Here is a 23,880-nt window from a genome sequence, read left to right as displayed (position 1 = left end):
GAGACCTCGCCATACTACTCTTTTCATCGCGAAAAACTTTTGTCTTTCATCTTCCACAATCCTCTTTTACTTAACCTTAAACGTGCGAGGGGAGCGCGCGAGAATGACCACTTCAGTTTGCGTTCGTTTGAGGAGAAACGTGCTCAATAAATCATCTATCTTTCCACCGCCATAAAAAGGTATATGTCACATTTACTGCTTGCAGTGTTAACAGATTTCAAAGAGTAATCTATCCATTGAAAAAAAGATGTGTTCAAATTTCTACAATTTCCACCGTAAACGCCGCCATTTTGAAAAACACTGAGTAGTCTGGCTGCCAGGAAATCCAAAAAAACGCTTTGCAGTTACGGTTAAACAAAAGACGGAGAACTGAAAACATGCAATGGTGAAATTACAGAAAAACAGTGTTATCGCAGTCTGAGTGAAACCAGGGCAACGCCAGAAGCAAAGAAACTTTTCAGTCCTCTCTCCAGGAGATATTTCTTTATTAAAATTCACCGCCATTATAAAAAAATTCTTATTTTCTCTTTGATAGCAAATTATTTAAAAACATTAATATTTCTCGTTTGATCTCGCAATATTCGCTTATTCAAGATTAATTGTTTAAGAAAAGGTATCTTATATTGCTTTAAGTTATACAATGATTCAATTTACAAGACCAGGTATTCTCCTCTAAAATTCTTCATTTCCTATATGAAAATTCCAAAAATTCCTAAACCGAAACAACGCATCTATTTGTTTATAATTCTTTTACTACGTAAGGCACATACTTCTATTCTTTTTTGTCCGTGCAAAAATATTCAGCTTATATTATTCTGTATTTGAATTCTCAACTCTGAATTTTAATTAACCATATTTGATAGTCTTTGCTATTCAATTCAAGCTGTCACCTGAGTCAACGAGGGCATCCATGCACGAAAGAAAATTTTAAGATTGGTTTTCTTTTCTCTTTCACGCGTCTTCCCAGAAAACGATGCACGCGAATAGCGAACATGCTGATAACCTAAATGCCCTCGATTAAACAAAGTTTATTCAGAATATTTTTGAAAGCTTGGTAGGCACAAAAAATCGAGGAATATCTTGAGAAGCCAGCCGTCAAACGCGGGTGGTCACAAACGGCGGGAAAACTCAATAAACCAATCAGAAAAAAGAAGGCGGCTGCCCTAGTTCACTCAGACAAGACAAAGGAAACTCCACACATGTACATAATCTATCTTACACCGTTACAACAAACAATACGTTTTACTTATTAACACATTAATAGTTCTTTATGCGATAAACCCTTCCGCACCTCGAAACCTGGAAAATCTCATAGTTTTACAAGATTACCCACAGCTAGTCAGCAACAATTATAACATATCTGAAAATATTTGGTAACGCCGCTAGCGCGAGCGCGGTAATTTCACCACCAAAATACAAGCATTTACAGAGCAAACTTGGTAGCTGCCAAACTCCATTTTGGGGACTCCCAAAATCCATTTTGGGGACTCTGTTGGTTCTCTCTTTTTAACCAGACAAAAAGCGATCGCAGTTTGTTTCCATGTAGTGCATTCACCACCTGATTTCTATGACCCTTCCCTTTTCTCTAATTTCTATATAAACACTACCAAAACTTTAAAGTAAACACAGACATAATTCTGTTATGAAAACGGAAGCAAAACAAACTCCTGGTAAATTAACGAAATCAGGAGACGTAAAACAAAAAAGCTTCTACGATTAAAGATAACTTCAAAATACGTGACAAATATCAGTGGCAGATGTGATCCAGACTATGACCTAAGAGGGGAAGGGGGACCGTTTTTTTTTATGTGTGTTTCATCACCTGCCGGCTACTTTTCCCTCTCCGTTTATTTTTTTTAACCCAAAATAAGGGGGAGGGGGTGCGTGTCCTTCCCCTAGATCCGCTACTGGAAACCATAGTTATGATGATACGGGTCAATGTCAGTATCTGAGCAACTGCGCACCAGCCCCTCCCATAACTCTATAATAGTCAAGTTAGGGTTCATGTCTGGTTAAGGATGGAGTAGGTGCACAGTTGCCCAGAAACTGACATTCATCGGATATCACTATGATACTTAAAGCAGTTTTCACCACAACACCTGTTCCTGATGCAAGGCTTTAAGCTGACCAATCTCGCCGCCATAATGATCGTTCAAGCTAGCTTCCAGTCTCCTCAACTGCTGCTGGTAATCCTCGTCCAGATCGGTCCGCAGGCGTTGCATCGAGGCGGAGTACTGGTTTTCTAAGTCCGACTGGGTCTCTAATAGATTTCTGTTGTATTGTTCTCGGATGTATTCCTCTTTGGAGAGGAATTCCATCTCTTTCTGATGGAACTCGTGTTCCCACTCCTGTAGTTGTTGTTCTTTTTGTCTCATTTCCTCCTCGAGGCGTTCTTTCTCGTGTAACAGCAACTCTTCTTTATCGAGCAGTTTCGACTCAATCGCTTCCAGTTCAGCCTGCGAGAAATATACCTCTGACAGTAAAGCCTTTTTTTTTTTTTAATTTTTCTCTCAAGGCAATATTTTGAAGATCTAATAAGTGCTAGAGTCGTGTCGCAGTTTATCATATGGTACTTCATATAGTCCGAAAGAAAATAAGTAACAATTATTCCACAAGCGCTCGTTGGATATGAGATGATAGATAGCCAACGAGGCGCGTAGCGCCGAGTTGGCCATAATCATCTCATATCCAACAAGTGCGAGTGGAATAATTGTTTTATTAAAAAAAAAACGCCCCCAAGATATTAGACAAATCTTCTCGACTTTATTTTGTAAGAAGAAACCAGATGTTACAATGTACAGATATTAGATTATGGTATACTGGCTCATATACCATAATGGCTAAACCAATAAAAAGTCTTGAATTGCATTATCCAATGATCCAGTTTTTAATTAAAACTTATAGTTAACAAACTAGGTCCGACTTAAATCACAGCCATTGGGGGGGGGGGGGGGAGGAAGGGGAGGGTGAGGTGGTATAAGCCAAGTGAAAAATTCAGAGCACACCCAAGTTTCACGGCATGAGATGACATGAGAGTTCAATGCTGGATGCTTAGTTATTGGAGATAACACCTCTACAATTTGTCAACTTTCGCTTACCCCTGGGAAATGGAGGGGGGTAGGGTTGGGGGTAAGAAAGAGAGTTAAATGACTAAATACACAACAAAATATCTCGAAATGCTAGAGCCTGCATTACTCCATCCGGAGTTCAGCGGGTTAACTACTTGGAGATAGCGTCTACCACAAAACCAAGTCAAGTCTGTCAATTCAAGTCAAGTAATCTGTATCAATAGATGACTTCGGGCAAAATCGACAATCCTTTTCAGGGCAAACCTAGCCAGTGTAACCACAACTTAGTTTGCTTTGCTATAGACTGTGCAATAATCATCCACATAAAGATATGAACTTTCATAAGTTACCTGCAGTTCGTTCTTTTCCCTCCTGAGTTCTTTCTCAAACAGATCTTTCTGCCTAATGATCTCGTTCAGTTTGGCCTGCTTGATCAACTGCTCCTGTAGAGCAGCTCTCTCTCGGTTCAGTTCTCGCTCCAGTACTTCCTTCTGGCGAAGCTTCTCGGACAGACGTTCTCTCTCAAGTCTATAGAACAAGAAAAGACCGATTTTAAAGAATTAGGGACCTTAAGCAGTCAGGACGGCTACGTCAACGCCAAGGAAGACTTCGATTAAAAAATGAATTTCTACTCTTAGTCAGAATTTTAAAAATGGCTGCAGGAGCTTACTGTCTCATACGGCGCCACAGCTCAACTTCAGCATGACGTGTAGAAGTAGCGTTGAGTTCCAAATGGAAATTAAATTAATTTGCCGTCGCAGTTTCGGTTCGCAGACGACGCAAATTTTGGCGATTTCATGTTGTTGTTTTGCATAGAACGGCTAAGAAATGTACAAAGTTTCAAAACGCACGTGCTGGGCTATTGTTCTGCCAATTAGATCTATTGTTTTTCCACGTTCTCGTTGTCGTCGTCGTCGTGGTTGCTTAAGGTCTCTAGTAGCACGATTCAATCAGGAAAAAAGAACTTGAGCGCGGTTGCCAGAAATACCGATTCTTGAAAGCTTCTCCTTGATTTTTCCTGATACAGATAAAATCTTTCTTTCATTCAATTACCATCTTGAATGAAAACAGAACAGCTTTACGGTCCTGTTAAGTACCGCGACTTTTTGTTGAGGAACGGGCCTCAGACCGGTCGCTTTGATTTTGTTTATTAAGGTGGAAGTCAAAAGGAAGTATGTAATCCTGTGGGTCCAACAACGGACATGAGGAACCTACACTGATTAGGTTACTAAACATTCCGCTCATTTACCTTAAACTATCCTCTAAAGCGTTCTTCTCCTCCAAAACGTCCACAAAAGAGTTGCGGTCCTTCTTTTGTTGTTCAAGCTGCTGTAACAGCGAATCTCTTTGACTCTGCAGCACCAGTAACTGACGACCGAACGCGTCCTGCACATCATCGGAGACTGAGTCCGAGGTCGAGATCCTGTCACGCAACTCCTGCGTGGCAAGAATAGAAATAAAAAAATTTAACTTGACAGAGTGCGAAGCAAAGAAGGTAACCTCAATTCTCTCAAAATACCCATTCACAACATCGTGAAAAGGAAGGATGCAAAAGATGCGCTAAAGGTAATTTTCGGGTAAAAGGGGTACTAAATGTATCTAAGTGAGAAAGTCCAGACTTCAACCATACCGTCGTTTTCATTTTCCATACTCGAACTCCTCCAGTCGCTCTTACAAAACGTTTTGGACGAGAAGATTAACATACATAGAACTATCGAAGGAAGATTTCACTCAACTATTTACCTCACTCAACTTGTTGCATGTTAGAAAAACACAGGAGACTTTTTAAAAAATTCCGATAAATTTTCAGGTCTCTAAAATAATTTCAATAATTTGTTATTTATCCTACATACCCCACCCCACCAATACCCAATGCATGGTAAGAGAAGAAATATTTACCTCAATAACTTGCTCGTGTTGTTGGAGTCTGTCCGTTAGCTCTCCCCTCTCCTTGACCAGTTCGGCGTCTTTCTCCTTGATCACATTCAGCAGTTTGTTTTTCTCTTCTCTCAGTTCACCTTCCACCCGTATTCTCTCCTGAAGTCTCTCCTGTAACAAGTTCAGCTCCTGAACGGTCTCGTCGTTCTCTCTGTCCACCGCTGTCAATTGCTGTTCAAGCTGTCTTTTGCTGAGTTCCAGCGCGCGTTCACGGGCTTCTCTGTCCTGCACCTGAACTCTGTAATTTTCTCTTTCCTTCTCGAGTTCTTTCTTAGTCTCCTGCAGTTGTTGGCTTAGTTTTACTTCGACCATGTTTTTCTGTCGGACCATCTCTTGCATCTGGTTGAGTTTTGTAGTTAGATCAGACTGCTTCGAGACAGAACCTTACAAAAGAAAAAAAGGACACAAAAGAAGAGAAAATGATTATGGGCTTCATGTCTCAGGCATCAACTTAAATTCTTGGTTAATCTTTTTTGGCAATTCGCTTCAATCTTTACTAAGGACGATTGAATTCAAAATTTAAAAGCACACACAACCCACAATTCCTCTATTCGCTCCGACGAAGAGCTAACGCTCGAGACGTCAGCTTTTGTAATCGTTACGGTGGCCAATTTACCATTTCAACTTTGTTGATATATTCAAATGAATTCAAAATCGCAACATTTCTAGATATAAAAAAAAATTAATTAATTAATTAAGAGGAGTTTTACCCTTAAAGCTACTCTGAAGACGAACGAGGGTCTTTTTGAAAAGAAACACGCGTGGGTCCCGCGCATTTTACGTGCTTTGAACTAACGCCGCTGGACTTTTTTTAACACATATATATTTTGTTAAATTTTTACATTGTATAATGTTTTCTCCGCAGCACCTTGATTTTCAAAATTAACCAGAAGTTGGTTGTGGTTAGATTAACAATCGAAGTAAATTTGGAACAGATTAGCTTTCGAATAATACCTCTTATTCGGGGCATCAAAGAAAATAATAAAATAAAAAAAAATCTCCATACCTTCGTTAAAGCCAGCACCAGGTAAAACTTCTAGAGTATCAACGGATTCTTGTACAAACAGTGGTTCCTCTTGCACAACCTGACTGCTGGAGACTGGGCCGAGGCTTGGTTCCAAATGGGCCGTCATCTGTTCTAGCACCCTGTGAGTCTCCGTCAGCACCTGAATCTCGCTCAGAAGCCTGTCCCTCTCGCTATTTACCTCAGAAATCTCCTGGTCCTTGTTAGCCAACTTGTTTCTTAATCGCATGTTCTCCTCTTCCTCCTTTGCAATTTTATACAACAACGCTTCCTGTGCGGAAGCGATCCTTTCTTCGCTCTCTTGTAAGAGTTGTTTCTTCAGCCGTGAGAGCTCTCTCTCCTTCTCCTGCTTCAGCTGCGCGGAAATCACCAGCGGGTCATCTTCTTCTCCAAATGCCGGACGTCCTTCACCAGTGTCTGACAACTGCTGCTCGTAGTAACTCCTTACATCTGCCACTTCTTGCTGATGCTTCTCCAAGACATTCTCAAGCACCTCCATAAATTCTTTTTCTTTGCTGCTGACGGCTTCGATAGCCTCTTTTTCCAGTCTTTCCCTATCACTCTGCGCTTGTTCTTTCAACGTTTGTATCTGGGCTTCGTAATCGTCCTTCAGTCGCACCACCTCCTCATTCTGTCCCTCTGAATCTCCGCTTTTTTGTTCATCACGAAAACTTCTAATTTTTGTCTCCAAAGCTTCTTTCTCCTCAGACAACGTCTTGACTTTTCTCTCCAGTTCTTTCGTTGCCTCGAGGTGTTCAGCCTGAAGTGTTTTCATTTCGCTCTTGTGTTTCGTCTGAGCTCCCGATTGTAACTCTCGCATCTGTTCCTCTAAATTGCTGGTGTACTGAGAAAGATTCTCTCTGAAAACCTCCATTTCCTGCCCGTGCGTCGCTTGCAGGGTTTCGTTTTCCGATTCTAAGTCCTTCACTCGCTGCACTAGATCCTGAATCGCCTTCTTGTATTGCACTTCAAGGTGAGCTTTCGTTTCGGCAAGCTTTTGCTCGTACTTCGCAGATTCATTGCCCAGCTCTAACACCAACTGTTTCTCTAGCTCGGCTGTTTGTTCCTGTTGTTTCTGCATAGTTTGTTCGTACTGTGCAACATCACTGCTGTGTTCTTCTTCAAAACTCGACAAGTTGTCTTCTAGTTCGGCGATTTCCTTTTGTCTCTTCTTTAACTCGTTCTTCAGCTCGTTAATTTCTCTTGCACTTGAAGTCTTCGTGCCTTTTAATTGCTCTTTCAGATCCTCTACAACAGCATCTTTCTGAGCAACGACATCTCTCGCCTGAGCTAATTCATTCTCAATATCTTCTCTCATCTTTCCCATACGCTGTTCCAGGTCATTATTCAACGCGACCTGTTTGTCTAAAGTTTCTTTCAGCACCGTCACCTCCCTTTCATGGATTTGTTTCAACTTCTCAATCTGTTCCTGCCTGGCTTTGTCCCCCTCAAGTCCTGATTCCTCCAGTTGCTCACTCATCGATAGTTTCAGATTCTCCAACTCAGCGACGTGTTTAGAACTTAGAGCCTGTAGCTCTTCTTGGTGCTCTTCTGTGAGTTTGTCTATTTCATTGGCATTCACCTTTTGAACCTCACGAAGTTTTTCCTCCAAATGGTGCATATTACTCTTATGTTCTTCTGCTTCACTTTTAAAATTTCCTACATCGGCGTTTAGCTGATCAATCGTTCTATTCTTTACCAGTAGCTCCTCATTAACTTGATGAAGCGTTCTATTTTTCTCTTGAATTTCTCCGTTCATACGATCAAGTCTTCTATTCTTGTCCTGCAGCTCTTCACTTGTCTGATCAAGAGTTCTAATTTTCTCCTTTAACTCCTCGTTTATCTGATCTATAGTAGCCTTGTAGTGTTCCTCGTCTTTCTCCTTTAGACTGTACATTTCAATGATTAAATTGTCCTTCTCCGATACTTCGTTCTGGAGATCTTGTATCAGTGATTTGGTGTCTTGTAGTTCTTTGGAAGCCTTATCCATTTCTGACTGTTGGGTTTTAAGGCTGCTGTCGCTCTAGGAAGTTGAAAAACAAAAAGCTAAATGTTAAACACGAGAAAGCATCTCAAAGAAAGACAGCCCTGTGGCGTAAAACTTGTTCTACTGACTATTGTTCTCGATACAGGAAGAAGTTGTCAAAGAAAGTAATTTATTTCGAGCTCAAAACATAATAAAACCAAGATGGCCGATGCAGGAAAAAAGAGTACCGAAGCCCGCGGTCCCCAGCGGCAAAACCACAACAGGGCGGGCAAAAGAGTGATATTTGAACAAATCCTTCTTTAACAATTATCTCTCAGCACCAGCGTTGATTCACTGTTATTTAAGTTCATACTACAAAAAAGGCCTTTAAAAAATATGAAAAAAGAAACTACCCCAAACTGTTGGTCGAATTTCTTAGCCCTTCAAAATGCTTTACCAACCTCTATTAGTTGCTCCTGAAGCATCTTAATCTGTTCAGTTAAGTCCTTAGTTTGCAGCGCAGCGTCTTGTTTTGCGTTTATCTGCTCACTTTCACCCTCTGAAAGCTTAGTCAGCAACTCTCTCACAGTCTCGTCTTTTCTTTCCATGGCCTCTTGGAGCTCTAGCAACTGGTCCTGGGATCCACTCAGACGTTCAGCAAGTTGTTCAGATTGAGTTCTGTAAGTGGAAACCTTCAAACAAAAAGATTTAAGGTTAAACGTTTTTCCATTGGGGGCTTAACCCTTTACAGTCTAACATCGGTATGCATATTCTCCAAACTGTTCTCTGTGCATTTCCTAAGGTGCTTATATGGAGAAATAGTTGGTTGATATTAGTTGGCTATCAATCTTTAGGGGCCGAAGGTCAATAACCCAACGGGTAATAAACGCTATGAAAAGAAAAACTACAAAATACTTGCATCGACCCGCTTACTCCCGAAAGTGACCTGGAAGCAATTTCTCCCCAGTAAATTGAGTCATTTGTTAGCAGACGGGAAGAGAGCATTGATAAAAAAAAAATCAACTAAAGGACATGCTGAAATACCACTTACATCATAAAAAGAACTCCATAAGAGGAAGTAAGGATGCACCCTAACCTGCACTGTAAAGAGAGCTGTTTCTTACCAAATCAAGAACTTCTACACACTTAGACATACTTACGTCACTTTCAAGCTGTTGAACTTGAGACTTCATCTGTTCATTGCTCTTCCTCAAATCCTCAAGTTCCTCGTCCTTCTCAGCAAATTGGTTCATCAGCTGAATCAGTTTCTCATCCCTCTCTCCTATCACCGTATCCAACTCATTCTGCTTGTTCAGGAGCTGCTCTGACAATCCATCTAAGCTTGTCTTACTCTCTGTCAGTTGCTCTTGTACTGTTTGATAATCTTTGCTAAGTTGTTCAACAGTCTGTTGCTTGATTTTCAAGTTTTCCTTCAAATTTTCCAACAATGATGACTCAGAATGCGAGTTATCCTCGAGTGTTTCCACCTCACCTTGGAGCCTGCTGATTTCCTGTTCAAGTTCAGCACACCTGGCCTTGCTTCTCTCAAATTCATTACGCAGTTCTTCAAACTGACTCAACTCTTCTTTCTTAGATTCTAATTCTTTTGAAAGATCATCCACTTTAGCTTTCACATCTTGCACATCATTATCTCCTCTTTGCAACTCCTCTATCTTAGCTCGCAGTTCCTCATTTTCATCGCTGAGTTGCCGAACTGTTTCTTGTTTCAGTTTGACATTTTCTCTCAAGTTTTCCATCTGAGATGATTCAGAAAGTGAGTTGTCTTCTGCCAAGACAAGCTGGTGTTTCAAATATGAAACTTGCTGCTCAAGCTCTTTGTTTGCCTCTTGACTCTTCTCAAACTCTAGCTGAAGAGGCTGTAGTTTTGCAAGCTTTTCATCCTTTACTTTTGACTCCTCACTTAACTCTTGGAGTTTCTGGTAGCTTTCTTCAAGAAGTCCTCTAACATCTGATGTCCCTAGGTCACGCAATCTCTCCTTCAGTTCTTCGTTCTCTTTGTTAAGCTGTTCCATAGTTTCTTGTTTAAGTCGCAGGTTCTCTCTGAGGTTTTCCACTTCAGATTTCTCCTCAATAGATTGATCTTCCACTCTTAAATTTTCTAACTGAGCTTCAAGTGCAGACACTTGCCTTCTACTCTCTTCAAGTTCATTTTGGACGTTTTGTAAGCTTCCAAGTCTCTCCTCAAGTTGTGACTTCAAGTGTTGCAAGTTTCCAATCTCACTCTCTTTCTCCCACAACATTTTAGAAAGTTCATCCACTTTGTGAGAACTTTCTTGTACCTTTCCACTGGCACCTTCGTCTGATGATTTCAATCTTGCAGCAAGTTCACTGTATTCTTGCTGAAGTTTCACTAACACTTCATCTTTGGATCTTAAAGTCTCTTTCAAGTTTTCCAACTCTGAAAAGTCTGTTTGCATATCACCCCCTAGAGACATCTGTTTCTTTAACCTTGTATTTTCATCCTCAAGAAGCTTATTTCTCTCATTCAATCCATCCAAAGTCATTTGCTGGGCATTCATTTTTACCTTCAACTCTTCAAGCTGTCCCCCATCAGGCTTTGCTTCCCCCTGTTCACCTTGTTCAAGTTTGGCACGTAGATCTTGATTTTCTTTGTTTATGTCTTGAAGAATGGACTGCTTCATCTGCAAACTTTCTCTCATTTCTTCTACTTGTCTGCTGAGGTCCTTGATTACTGACCCTCCCGACTGATCTTGCAACATTAACTCTAGTCTTCCCTTCAACTCAGCATTTTCACGACTGATCTGCTTCAGTGCTGCCTTTTTAGCTGTAAGCTCTTCTTCCAATTCTTGTGCCTTGTTCTTCAATTCATTTCTTTCAATATTAGCAATGTCATAACTGTCTAGACCACCTTCCTACACAAGGAGAGAAAAGGCAATACGAGCAATGCAAACACATCAACTACAAAAGAATCACATGCTTGCACTGAGCTATGCAACTGCATGATGCAGAAACCAGTACTACTACATTGCAGAGATTGTAGTAAGGTAATGAAAGCTTTCAAAAGATAGGTTCTGTCATAGTTTGTTTGCACCTACAATTTAACAAATGGTAAACACTACAGTGTACACTATTGAGTTATGGATACATGTAGGAGGTTGCTAAGCACAAAAGAAGCATAAGAGTCATGCGAGGCAATAGCTGAGAGTAACTCTAGCTTCCTGAGTGCTTAGCAAACCTCCCAAGTGCATCATTTACTCAATAGTGTACACTGGGGTGATTACCATTTGTTTTACAATATAACATTGATACATTGTAGCAAAAGAGTTCCGTTTTATTTAACACTGAAATCTTAAGTGACTAAAAAAACAAGCGCATAGAAACTAGTCTTTGCATTTGCTCATGTCATCAGTGTTCACTCATGGGTAAATGGTGGACACTAAATTAACCAATCAGAGCACGCTATTTAATTTGGTTTATACAGTGCGTTTATACAACAGTTTTAAAATTGGATGTCAATAGTAATCACGGATTATTTTTGTCTTGCTTTACATGTACTTTGCCTCTTGATTGGTCAGAAACCTTGTACCCTTTTCTCAACTGATCAGATTCAAAACAAAAACCAATCACAGCTTGGTCATAGGCATTTTCCTCTTTACTTTGGTTTGTCAATGGCTGCTCTTGACTCTTTCCTTTCCTCTGATTGGCTGTTCTTGTAATTTTGGTTCGGGTTTCAGAACTCTTAATCTGAAAACAATCTCGCCGGAAAGTTTGTTGTTACTACAGGTTTTCAAACAGTTAAAACATGTTTCTGTGCCCAATGAAATTCAAAACTCTTTAAATCTGCATTTTAAAGGAAGCACTTGACTCAAAACAATTAAGAGCTTCCAAACTGATCAATGATATGTCACATTTAAGTGGAAGAAAGAGCATTTTTAAGCCCATGGAAATATCAAAGGCTCCCTGAGTGCAACCACCAACAGCCCTTGAGAAATAAAGCATCTTTAACATGAAAGTGAACTCTATTCTACCTTACTTTAATGAGATCTGTGTAACCTTCAAAAATCAAACCAACCTCTTTCCTTAGAGCATTAATTCCAATGTCACACTAATGTTCACAATGAAGTGCAGAGGCAACACATTTACATAGCAAGTTGCTGTGACATGTTCATACCAAGAAATGAAAAGCCATTCTATGCTAAGGGCCACACCTTCTGTACCACAATAATAACCTCATTTTCATTCAACTTCTCAGGAGATCTACCCCAGAAATCTACCCGCTATATTTTACTTCTGTTTAATATGGTTGCTTCCTTTCCACAAGATTAACCCTTTAACTCTGAGGAGTGATTAACATGTAACTTCTCCCTATAATATCCCTACATTATCCAGCAAACAGGTAATGAGAATACTCAAACTTAACAGGTGGAAGTTGATGTCCTGATGCAACACCAAATTCTTCTTACTAACTTACATGGAAATGTATAGCAGGTAGAGGGGAGAATTTAAAATAAGATCTTGGGAGTTAAAGGGTTCATAAGCTTAATTGGGGTCCAATAAATTACAAAAAGGCCATGTAGTACAAATATAACATTTTCTTAACTACAGCTACTTTTTCACATTCTTAAAAAATTATGCAAAATGGGATGTCATGACAAAAACCAGTAGAAAAATTGAATACAAAGTTAGATTATTTCACTCTATATGATTATTCAGCATTCAAGCTTAACAACCTACAGATTATGTGCATGCTAGGTTTCAAGAGATTATTGTGCACATAGCAAGATGCTCTAGGCAGAATAATATTCGCAGACAATTTGTTGGATTAATTCAGTGCTTACTTAAAGCTGTCTACATTTATATCCCAATTAAGTGGCCAAAATATAACAAAATGTCCTGTAAAGGTAAAATTTTAATCTACTAAGTTACGAAACAGCTGTGCACACTCATGCATTACAACAATAATTTAAAATGCTTGAGGGATTTTATGGTGCATAGGTTCATATTGTTTTAGCAACAAAACTATTTAATGAAATTCACTGTAAACAAAGCTAAATGCAAATATTATGAGAGCCTGGGCAAAAATACATTGGTAGATCTGACTAAATGGATACACGTTTTGTCCGTTTTATAATGCACTAATTTTTCCCAAAATCAACATATTTCCAAGTCTGAACTAAACCTGGATAAGTAGTTTATTCCCCTAATCTACATACATAACTGGCCATAAAGTTAATAGTGCAAGTAAATAATTTCCGCAATATTGACTTCTCATAAGGACTATCAAAGAAAGAATGCAAATGGAAGGTGTCAATGACCACTTTGGTGAACTAATTATTTTTTTCTTCGAGATCACGATTAAATTTTTCCAAATGAAACATCATCTCAATGATTTTGCGTAAAATAGACGAGGAATCAAAATTGTAAATGACTCAGCACACCCTGCTGTTTCTGTACAAACATTTGTCTGACAAGATTATTAAAACGGCAGATTAAGGAAACTTGATATATATATATCATCGTTTACAACAAAGCCACAACACAACACAAGCAGCATGAACATACACAAAAAGCGAAATTTGTTTCCCCACCTCAGAATAATCTCCGCTAGTGTACTCGCTCCCGCTGATATAGCTTCCCGATTGCGAATTTTGCTCTTGTTCCGCCTGGTAATGGGCAAAATATAACAAAGTTTGTTTTAATATTTTATGAGCATACAGCGTCGAAGGTCATTGACTACAAAAACCGCGTCTTCCGTTGTTACGCGTTGGCCCACGCACCATACATGAATCACAAATACTTTTCTGCACAATTTAACTTCGTAAGGAAAGCAAATTTGCGAAAAAGCAGACTTATGGAGCAACAAATAAACATCGAAAACAATATATTAGGATCTGAAGCTTCTGGTGTATTTTTTTAATATAGGTCTCACGAGTATCACAATTATGTTTATGCCTGACCATGCGATCTTCTGATCTCAAATATCGGATTTCCAAAAACGGTAGATGCGTGTGCAACAACTCAAGGTTCAAAACTAAATAAAATCTATCATCTAAGTTCTAACTTTATAAAGGCATGGTTTGTGTAGATATTAATCAATTTTCTCACAAAAACTTAGAAAATATCTATCCAACTCAACGTGTCAATATCAACGCACACTTGCTACTTTCATGATCCATTTCCTCTCTGACTCTAATCAATCTATGAGAAATATCTCTTCCAACTTACGTCAAAAGGGATTGGAGAGCCCACTTCGGAAGCGATAGAAGGCGCATCTCTATCCGTGTCTGCTTGGCTTATTTCCTCCACTTCAACGTCTTCTCCTTCATTCTTGGGGACTTTTTCTTCGACAGCAACTGCAGCTTCAGGTTGTGCAGGCTTCGTGCCGCGGTCTTGCGAGGTGCTTCTTCTCCGTCTTCGCTCTCCAGGTGAAGGACTCCGCGCGGAACCACTGGTGGAAGACCTGTCTTTTTTCTTCTTTTTCTTCGTTCCTGTGCCTGATTTCTTCTTCTGGAACATCTTCAGCTGCAAATAAAAAACAACAAGGAAGGCTTAGAGAGCAGCTGAAATGCAAACTGGTACGGGTAGTTTATGAACTTCGCGCGCTCGGCCACGTCACACAGTTGAATTCTTACCTTCTCCTTTCCTGCCTCCAGTTTTTTCTGTCTTTCTGAATCGTCACTTTCCATGGCGAAGCAATCGAGAGTTTCTGTCTCTTTCACCAGGAGATTTTACGGAAATATCATTTACGCACGCTCCGATCCACTTTGAGTTTCACAACCGCCATTTTGCAGCCTTGTTGTCAGCTCTTCGTAACATTGATCACGTGAGTTCCGCTTACGTTCGGCTACTTTCGAGACTAAACGAACTAAACGAAGTTTTGCGAGACACAGGGCTGAGAAAGAACTGGGAAACAATGACAATGCAAATCGCGAACCAAGTGCAGTGTGGGTAAATTGGTGGGGAAAAAAATCAATATGGCGACAGAGAATGAACTTGAACTATCTGAAGAAATGGCAAATTCCTCGCCAGAACAAGCGATGGAATTACTTTCCTCTATTGGTGGGTTACGGCTATAGTATTCAAGGCTAACGTTATGTTTTTTTTCCGATGAATGGATTCAAACATTTCAATGAGTGGTAATTAAGTTCTTATGGATGGACTGTCTTGCAAATTATGTCTTTTAGTAAAGCGTGACTTTCGCACCGGAGACGAAGAGGGGATCAAAATGAAAGAACAAGCTATTCTAAATCTTGGAAATATGCTCTCAAAGCACGGAAAAGCAGAGGGTATGAAATCAACTTTTGTTCTTTTTTTCCTTCAAAATGAATGTTATAACTGACAATTCCTGAAAATTCCACTTAAGCTCTCAAATAAACATTTTAAAATAAGATCAAGACTTCTGCGTAGTACCAGTGATTTCAAAACCGTTAGTTTTGAAGGCCAGGAGGGCCTTCTTATCCTGGGGAGGCATGTTGCGTTTTGATGTCGGTTCAGTTGGGGTTCTCCGTTGTTCCTAGATGTCTACCAATAATTAATTTAAAAATGATTAGTTGTATGTTAAGAGTACAGTAACTTTTGTGTAGAGGTTACAACATTGTAATCAGTGCTAGGCAGCTGATATTGAAACCTCTAAGTACCACTCTAAGTAACTATCATCTGATTTGTTCATCAGAACTTGGAGGACTTATCAAGTATATTCGACCATTCCTGAAAATGGTATCAAAAGCAAAGGCCGCCAAGCTTGTTAGGAACCTTGTAGATTTGTTTCTTGACATGGAAGCATCAACCGGCATGGAGGTAAAAACGTTAGTTTACTACTGATTTAAAAAATGATTAAGATTCTACAACCACCCTGATTTGTCAAAAACTTATTGTTTATTGCCCTGAGAAGCCCATAGAAAATTTGATGTAATTTTATAAAAGTAAGAGATGGCACTTTCTATTGAAAAAAAAAAAAGGATAATAAATTACTTACCAAGGGCTAGTGATTTTCAAAATTTTCCTATGTTCTCCCAACATCCCATGATGTGGATTATTACACCACTAAACTGAAGGTAAGAGTGGTATTTTGCTCAAATATTATGTTTCCTCTGTATTATCATTTTGGGATAATGGTTTTGATTTGATTCAATTTCAATGTAAATTTAAGATTTATATAAATGATAGCTTTTCTTGGACTCTACTATGATTTAATGGTGAAAAGAAGTTTTGACATAATTTTGTATTCTCTTGTATCAGGTTGAGCTCTGCAATGAATGCATTGATTGGGCCAAAGAAGAAAAAAGAACGTTTTTACGACAGGCTCTCGAGGTTTGTGTTGTGAAATCTAAATAATTGCAATTTAGTGTCTGCTATACCTGTACCTGACTGTGAATCTCAGAAAACCTTGAGCAGCAAAAGTATTGGTGGAATTTTGCTACTTATGAACAAAAATTGGAAACAACAGGATGTGTCTGTCATTTTATCCTTTCTTAGAAATTCACTGATTAGTCTCAACTGCTCTTGATCTGGTTTTCAAGCCTCAAGTCTAAGTGTATAATAACAGCAGTGGGTTACTGGTGATGATTTTTAACTTGAGGCATTGTTGTAGTTAATTAATTCCAGTATATGTTTTGCCACTTTGATTAATGGTAGAAATAGTGTTCTTTTTTTGGTAGCATGTACTTACCCACTTGGTGTTATTTGTCATTTTAGGCAAAACTGGTTGGTTTGTATCTGGACACTAAAAACTATAGCAAAGCCTTACAATTAGGTGAGTATACTAGCACTAAGTGACTTTTTTCCATCTAAGTTATGCATGCCTCTTTTTAAGCTACAAATGGCTTGAACCTTGTATTGACTGGTGTTATAGTCTGATTGTGCAGTAGAGAGTAGTCATGAAAAAGACTGTTGTCATGAACCCTACTTCCAAGATCTGATTAGTAAGTCTCCTTACTGTCTGCCATACAATTCTTATGATGTAAGTCAGAGAATTTGGTATTGGATCAACTAACAATCCCCTGACTGATATCTTTATTTATTCTCATCACTTGTCTGCTTGATATTATATCGATATTGTAAGGAGAAATTATGTCCTGGTCACTCCTGGAGTTATAAAGGGTTAAAAGCAAGTGATATTTTGACAACCTGTGGTGAAGTCACCATTGGTGACAAGTGACTCAGTTCTTACTCTGATGATGACTCAGTTGACACTGATGGTGTCTTTTTCAGAGGGTATGAATAACATTGGTCATTACCACTGTCACTCAAACAATCTGATCACTTGATCAACTCTATAATTATAACAACAACAGACATCAGGTACTCAGTGGTGATGAGGTGGGGAGGTTTATAAAACGTGGTATTTTGCAAACTATGGCAGGAATGTTAGCTCTTTGAAAGGTTTTGTTGCCTACTTTCACCTACATCATTACAATGCTTTCAATAAGATTTAAAATAGGTGGCTACCTCGGTACAACACCCGCCGGAGAGCGACTTGATTGCGACTTAGCGTGGCGGATGCGACTTGAGCGCGGTGAAATATACCCAGCGACTCGCAACAGAATAGCCGCCGGAGCTCCGGCGGGTGCCAGGTCTTATTGAAAGCACTGCATTATCATTAAACAGGTTCGAAACTCTTAAAAGAGCTCAAGAAACTTGATGACAAAGCATTACTGGTTGAAGTCCAGTTGTTGGAGAGCAAGGTTTACCACAATCTTAGCAACATTCCTAAGTCAAGGTTAGATATTTTGGTGTGTTTGTTGCATTTTTTTTTTGTTTTTAGATATTTTCAAATGATATCCTTACAAAACTGCTTTCCCCTTTTATGCACTGAATGTGCTAATGAAATAAAGGACAACAATCCTGTAAAACAGAGTTTCCAGTAAAAAAAAAAAGTTTGTACTGATAAGCATGTAACTTTCACTCACTTATTTGCCGTAAATGATGCCTTACCAAGTATAAGATTAACTCAGTGTAGTAAGCCATTAAATGCTTATTATATACTAATTTGAATATATCAACAAAGTTGAAATGGTAAATTGGCCACCGTTACGATCATAAAAGCTGACATTTTGAGCGTTAGCCCTTCGTCGGAGTGATATTACATACTGTCTTCGACTTCCATTTATTTTATTAATTATTTTGTTACACAGATTAGCAAATAATTGAAATTACAAGAATGTATTTAATGATTATTATGTTTGTAAAGTTAAACAGGATTAACAGTGGTTGACTCATTTTTATCATGTATTCCTATAGGGCTGCTCTTACATCAGCAAGAACAACAGCTAATGGCATTTACTGCCCTCCCAAACTACAGGCATCACTGGACCTGCAATCGGGTACTTAGTACATTCTCATTTTACCTACTCCCACCAGTGTCCAGATTAAATTTTTATTATAAATATATTCAGCATTAGTTGAACTGCCCTTTTAACATGTTTCTTTTTGTCCCAGGTATTTTACATGCCGAAGAGAAGGACTTTAAGACTGCATACTCTTATTTTTACGAAGCATTTGAGGTATGGTAACGTATGTGACATATGCATGACTTTTGATGGAAAGCTGGGAAGAATATAAAAGTATAATTTAGTAAAGTGAATGAACAAAGATAACTTTAATTACCACCACTTTGACAAATCCATTTTTTCATCTTTCCATGTAAACTTTGTTTTGAACTATTTTCAAGAGAGACTATCTTCAATTATATCAGACAGTTGATTGCTCCTCTCTTACAATAGTGTCAACTGTAGTCTTGTTAATATTTGGTATAACATTGATCTCTTCTACATCTCATATCAAGCCCCAAGTCAATAACACATCAATCATTCAATTGTTTTTCCTTGGTTAGTGGTTTTCATATTAAAAAAGACCTTATAGACATGAAATCTTGAGTTTTAAAACTCTGGAAAGGTACAATGTACATGTATTAGGGAATTATTAGTTGATCCAATACCAAATTCTTAGAACTAATTTTCTAGGAATTGTAAATGAGGTAGCAAGGAGAATTACTAAGGATATCATTGGAGTGAAGGGGTTAAGAAAGTGACTCTTAGTTACAGTTGTGTTTAATCATCAGCATAGACTCATTCAAAACTTGCCACTTCAATTTCTTGGTGTAAAATCAGTGTAAGAAGTTGAAGTCAAGCACTTTCAGAATGTATGATGATTTGTGGTTTGTCCCTGAATAACAAAGTTTGCTTTTAAAACTGATGCTTGCTTTGATCCTAATTCTGTGCTATGGGTGGCTTTATTATAACCTAATAATTGACATCTTTGCAGCCAAGATATGTAAATTTTTGCAAACATTGCTAGGTTATTGTATAACTAATACTTGTTGTTAATGATGATTCGTGTTCTCATGTTTATTTTAGGGTTTTGACTCTATTGACAACCCGAAAGCAGTATCAGCACTAAAATACATGCTTCTGTGCAAGATTATGCTAAACAGGTTGGTTTTACAACTGGGAACTTAAAGCAAATGCATGTTTTTGTATTAACCTGGGTCAAAGTACAGGAAAAATATATTTGACCCAATTGCATTTGCTATCAATTCTGCATGGTTGAGTTAAGTAGATATGGCAGACTGCCCTAACCTTTCGCATATAGTGTAGCGTGATAACGAAAAATCAAGGATTCAGTTGCAATCCTCAATAAGAGATGGCTCAATTTTCCTTTGTTGATAGAAAGTCAGCCAGCAACTGTCATCTGACCAATGGCTTTATTTAACTGTCAGTGGGGAGGATTCCCCCTCCCCCCCCCCCCACCCTTATTATTTGTCATAAATTTTTCTCTCAATGATATTGCCTGGATAAAAAAAAAAGGATCAGTCCCTTTCTTTAAAGAGGTTGTGTCAGGAGAATGAATGTGTTGTGTCAGGAGAATGAATGTGTTGTGTCAGGAGAATGAGCATATACATATTGAAGATCTTTGGAGTTGATTCATGAGTGAGCTACATGTTAAGAGTGTTTCATATTATGTGAAAGTGGTGCCAGACATTGTTTTTCCTTTTTTATTTTAGCCCAGATGATGTTCAATCAATAATCAGTGGTAAACTAGCTCTGAGATATTCTGGATCACAGGTTTGTAACGATGCCCAATTATCAACGTTTTTTTGTTGTTGTTTTAATTCTCAGTATTAAATTCAGGTTTAACATTGGAGGCTTTGCTTCTCTTCAAGGTTGGCACATTCAACACACAATAACATTCCTTATTCAGATATCAACAAGTTTTTGATTGAAAAATGCCATCCAAAGTTTCTCTTTACATGCAGTCTTGTTCTTGTGTCAGCACACATCTCTAGCTTTCTAAGTGTACCATACATTTTCAATATTTATGAGGAGGTAATTTGAGTCCAGTGGTTATCTGTTTCAAAATGTGCCTTATATTTTCTTTTCTACAGTTGGTTGCTATGAAAAGTATTGCTAATGCAAGCCACAACAGGTCATTGTCTGAATTCCAGCAGGTGAAGCGTTTTTTTCTATTATTTGCCGTAAGCAGTTTGGTTTGGATTTCCCCCATTTTCAAAATGATGTTTACTCACTTTGAAATAAACTTTTAAGGTGTTCTGTTATGACATCTCATGTCCAGTTGTCATTGCATCATTATGATTGTACCCTTCTCTTTTGGTTAGATTAATTTCCAATTTCAATTTAATTATTTGATTGTTCTTGCAAAGGCCCTCAACACTTTCAAACAGGAGCTTACAGAAGATCCTATTATAAGGGTAAGTAGGAAAAAAGAAAAGAAAAAAAAAGAGGAAAAAAGACTGTATAGACACAGGAATTTTTTTTTTTTTTTTTGTAGGAACCCTAATCTGTTAATAGAGTAGAATCTGATGATGGTATTGAGTAAGCTGGAAGCCATTCAGCGTCTCAGACCTGTGTATACTCGTAGATAAACCTTTAACTTCCATGATTTTAGTTGTAACCTCCCTCTCTGGCTGCCTTTTCGCGTTCATTCCCGGGTTTTTAACTCCTTAAATTGCTCAAGAGAATCTGGTTCGTTCTCTCCTTCTTTTTGGTGGTTTGATTGTGGGTATTTTAATGATAACCTTATCTCTGAATGAAAAAGGTTTATCTTGACATTTTTCTTGCTTAACGTATTTTACCTTTCTTTTGTAGAGTTGCATTGTTTCCAGCTTGTTATGTTGTTGTTCTTTTTCCTTTAGACTCACTTGGATGCACTGTATGACAACCTCCTGGAACAGAACCTCAGTCGGATTATTGAACCGTTCGCTCGTGTTCAGGTGCAGCTTTTTCTATTTTATTTTTGGCCCCTGCAGATTGCTACGCGTAAATGTGCTAATAATACTGTCTCACAGAAGTTTTCAAATGCAACTTTTATATTTACCGAACTAACTTAGTCTTTTTTTTTTTTTTTTACCTCAGATTGACCATGTTGCAAAGCTCATTGCTCTTCCATTGGTATGCTTACCACTTATTGTAATATTTTGTTGCTGTTGTTATTGTTGCCTTCGGAAATTTACATCAATCCAAGCTCCTGTTTGATGAAATGTATTTAAGCAAGTCGTCGTAAGGTGTTATGCTGTTCTCACGCCCTTTTTTTTTTTTTTTTTTTTTTTTTTTTGTTGGCACCCCTGTTCTGAAGTCGGTTGAAACCTTGTTTTTGTCACGTAGATGTCTCATAATCTTCATATTATTATACGTTTCTTGTATAATCAATCAATCGATTGATTACGTTTTATTTGCAGAATGTGGTTGAAAAGAAACTCTCCCAGATGATTCTTGATAAGAAACTTCACGGTGAGTTCATTATTCCTTTGCTCTTTTGAAAAAGAAACAGTAATTTTTCTTTTTAGTGTATTACATTTTTTTATTATTTTTGATAAAAGTGCATCAACAGCTAAGTCCCGGGAGGGCCACATGTGTAGAAGCACTTGGTTAAAAAATAATTCCCAACTAAGTTAGTGCTGCCCCTCTCGGACAATTATCTTCTGAAATTGTTATACGTTGTAAAAAATGGCCATACTGATAGAAATCTAAGTCGCTATGAAACGCAAATTTAGAGTTTGTGTTACTTACTCTTATAGTGAGTGTATATAATAGTATTTTAGATTGAATGCTAAGGTTGGAAAAGATCCCTTTTTGGGTCAGTATCTGTAACAGATTTTAATCCTTTACACGCTAACGTCATTATGCGTACTCCCCATACTGTTCTCTATACGTTTACTAAGGCACTGATAGAGCGAATTAATGAAACAATGAACTTCTTTCTTAGATGCCGATCGTTCCTTTCGTTCTCGTAACTATGATTTAACGGTGCTCCACATAGAAATGAGGTGCCAGGCTCTTGCATGAGCTTTCCAAATCACTCTTGTCCTATAAACTGGGTAAATGTCCCGACCTGTGTTACGATTTGGAATTTTAAACTTTTTCATATTTGTTAAATTTCAGGAATTCTTGATCAAGGTTCTGGAGTATTGGTCGTGTTTGACGAGACCCCAGTTGATAAAACGTACGAAAATACTCTGGAACTGATTCATGAAATGGGAAAAGTTGTGGATGCGTTGTATAGTAAAGCGAAAAAGCTTCAATGACACCGTCATTATTTATAACACATGTATGTAGGAGATGCTGAATTCTCCACTTTGAACTTTATAGTGAAACTTAAAAATAAAAATGTCAATTTTACGTCAGCTATTTGTCGCTATTGTTTTAAGGAATATGCGCACTGAACAAAACAAGGTACGTTGAGTGTCTTGTTGACAAGAGACAAAGTGTCCATTTTCTAACTTTGTTACATTCTTCTTTAATTGTGTCCCCTAATTGGTAATTAGAAGATATATAAGAAACCATCGAGTGAAGTCGTCCCCGCATCGCACATCTCCCTTTCAACAACCCCGTATCCCACACCCCGAATCCTGTTACCCGAATCCCAAAACCCGAAGCGTCCGATTTTAGGCTCGTCTTTCCGAATTTGCCTCTTTTTCAACATATTTCAGGTGGCACATCGTGCGAGATCAGGCTACCTGTGCCACAGGCTGTTACAAAAGCTTTTCCGCCGAATCACTCTCGACCTTTAGCTTCATTTGAAATTTAGGGAGACTAGGCTTGCAGGCGACCGTCATTCCTTATTGTATTTCTCACGCTCACCTATGATTAGCCAAATGTTGCAAAATTCAACAACTTGCATATTTGTATTCAACAACTAATATTTATGCTCAACCAAATATATTTTTAATCCGCAGTTTACAGTTATATTCAACATTTTATATTTATGTTCAACGACACACATTTTCTTTTCATATTCAACCCAAATCATTTTCATTCAACAACAATATTTATTCAACTTCAATAACTATACTTATTTTACTCAACAAAATTAATTGTTCAACTTCAGTCCAAACTTTTTACCCAACAAAAATGATTATTCAACTTCTACCATGCATAGTTATTTAATGACATACCTTCTATTGTGACTAAGTGTTTGAAAGTTCCCGGACATTCAAAATATCGTCATTCAACAAAATTCCCCGCCCCTACCCCAGAACTACACCCAAACATGAAACCCATCCCTTCCAATACGAAGATTATGGACTGGAACCCGATCAATTAATTTGCGCCAAAAATCAATATAGCAGCCATAACACTGGACAAAGATTCATTTTTCAATTGCTTTGAGGATGTTATAAGCTTGTTAAATGTTTGTGAAGAGGGAGAAAGCAGTATTTCCCGACCATTCTATTCGGGCATTGCTGTTAATATATTATTTTATTTCAGATGTCTGCCAAAGGGAAAATAATCCAATCAATGGTCATGTATGAGGACATTTCAAAACGTAAACTGACTTTGGATCAGTTGAGAAAAGGATTGATTACCCTTGGTGTTCTTGATGAGATGTCAAAGCACCCACATTTGTTTGAGAGTGTGTTCACCTTTAAACCTTTTGAGCTGACACCA

The 23,880-nt window shown here is 38.3% G+C and overlaps 2 protein-coding genes across 3 annotated transcripts in view; one reads left to right on the top strand and one right to left on the bottom strand.

Annotated features, from left to right (window-relative positions):
• Positions 1–14,806, bottom strand: part of LOC111328243 (uncharacterized) — a 53,347-nt gene extending 38,541 nt beyond the window's left edge. For both annotated transcript variants that reach the window (XM_088742066.1, XM_088742068.1), the window contains exons 1-10: positions 14,611–14,806; positions 14,204–14,500; positions 13,567–13,641; positions 9,157–10,890; positions 8,458–8,688; positions 6,013–8,053; positions 4,968–5,389; positions 4,318–4,505; positions 3,419–3,596; positions 2,100–2,456 (exon numbers count right to left, since the gene is read on the bottom strand). In XM_088742066.1, coding sequence (XP_088598192.1) covers positions 2,100–2,456; positions 3,419–3,596; positions 4,318–4,505; positions 4,968–5,389; positions 6,013–8,053; positions 8,458–8,688; positions 9,157–10,890; positions 13,567–13,641; positions 14,204–14,500; positions 14,611–14,664 — 5,577 coding nt within the window. In that variant the 5' untranslated portion in view covers positions 14,665–14,806. The remainder of the gene's footprint in view (positions 1–2,099; positions 2,457–3,418; positions 3,597–4,317; positions 4,506–4,967; positions 5,390–6,012; positions 8,054–8,457; positions 8,689–9,156; positions 10,891–13,566; positions 13,642–14,203; positions 14,501–14,610) is intronic.
• Positions 14,807–14,878: 72 nt separating this feature from the next.
• LOC111328222 (26S proteasome non-ATPase regulatory subunit 11) lies at positions 14,879–22,616 on the top strand. The gene is made up of 16 exons (XM_022932613.2): positions 14,879–15,037; positions 15,163–15,264; positions 15,651–15,775; positions 16,217–16,288; positions 16,673–16,730; positions 17,585–17,696; positions 18,218–18,300; positions 18,416–18,480; positions 19,333–19,409; positions 19,980–20,040; positions 20,361–20,423; positions 20,637–20,684; positions 21,129–21,206; positions 21,349–21,384; positions 21,672–21,723; positions 22,375–22,616. The coding sequence occupies exons 1-16, from the start codon at positions 14,953–14,955 to the stop codon at positions 22,515–22,517; spliced, it is 1,260 nt and encodes a 419-aa protein (XP_022788348.2). The 5' UTR covers positions 14,879–14,952; the 3' UTR covers positions 22,518–22,616.
• Positions 22,617–23,880: the final 1,264 nt, after the last annotated feature.

This window comes from Stylophora pistillata, chromosome 12, assembly GCF_964205215.1.
Source record: "Stylophora pistillata chromosome 12, jaStyPist1.2, whole genome shotgun sequence".
Lineage (NCBI taxonomy): Eukaryota > Metazoa > Cnidaria > Anthozoa > Scleractinia > Pocilloporidae > Stylophora > Stylophora pistillata.
This window is presented reverse-complemented; position numbering and strand designations above follow the sequence as displayed.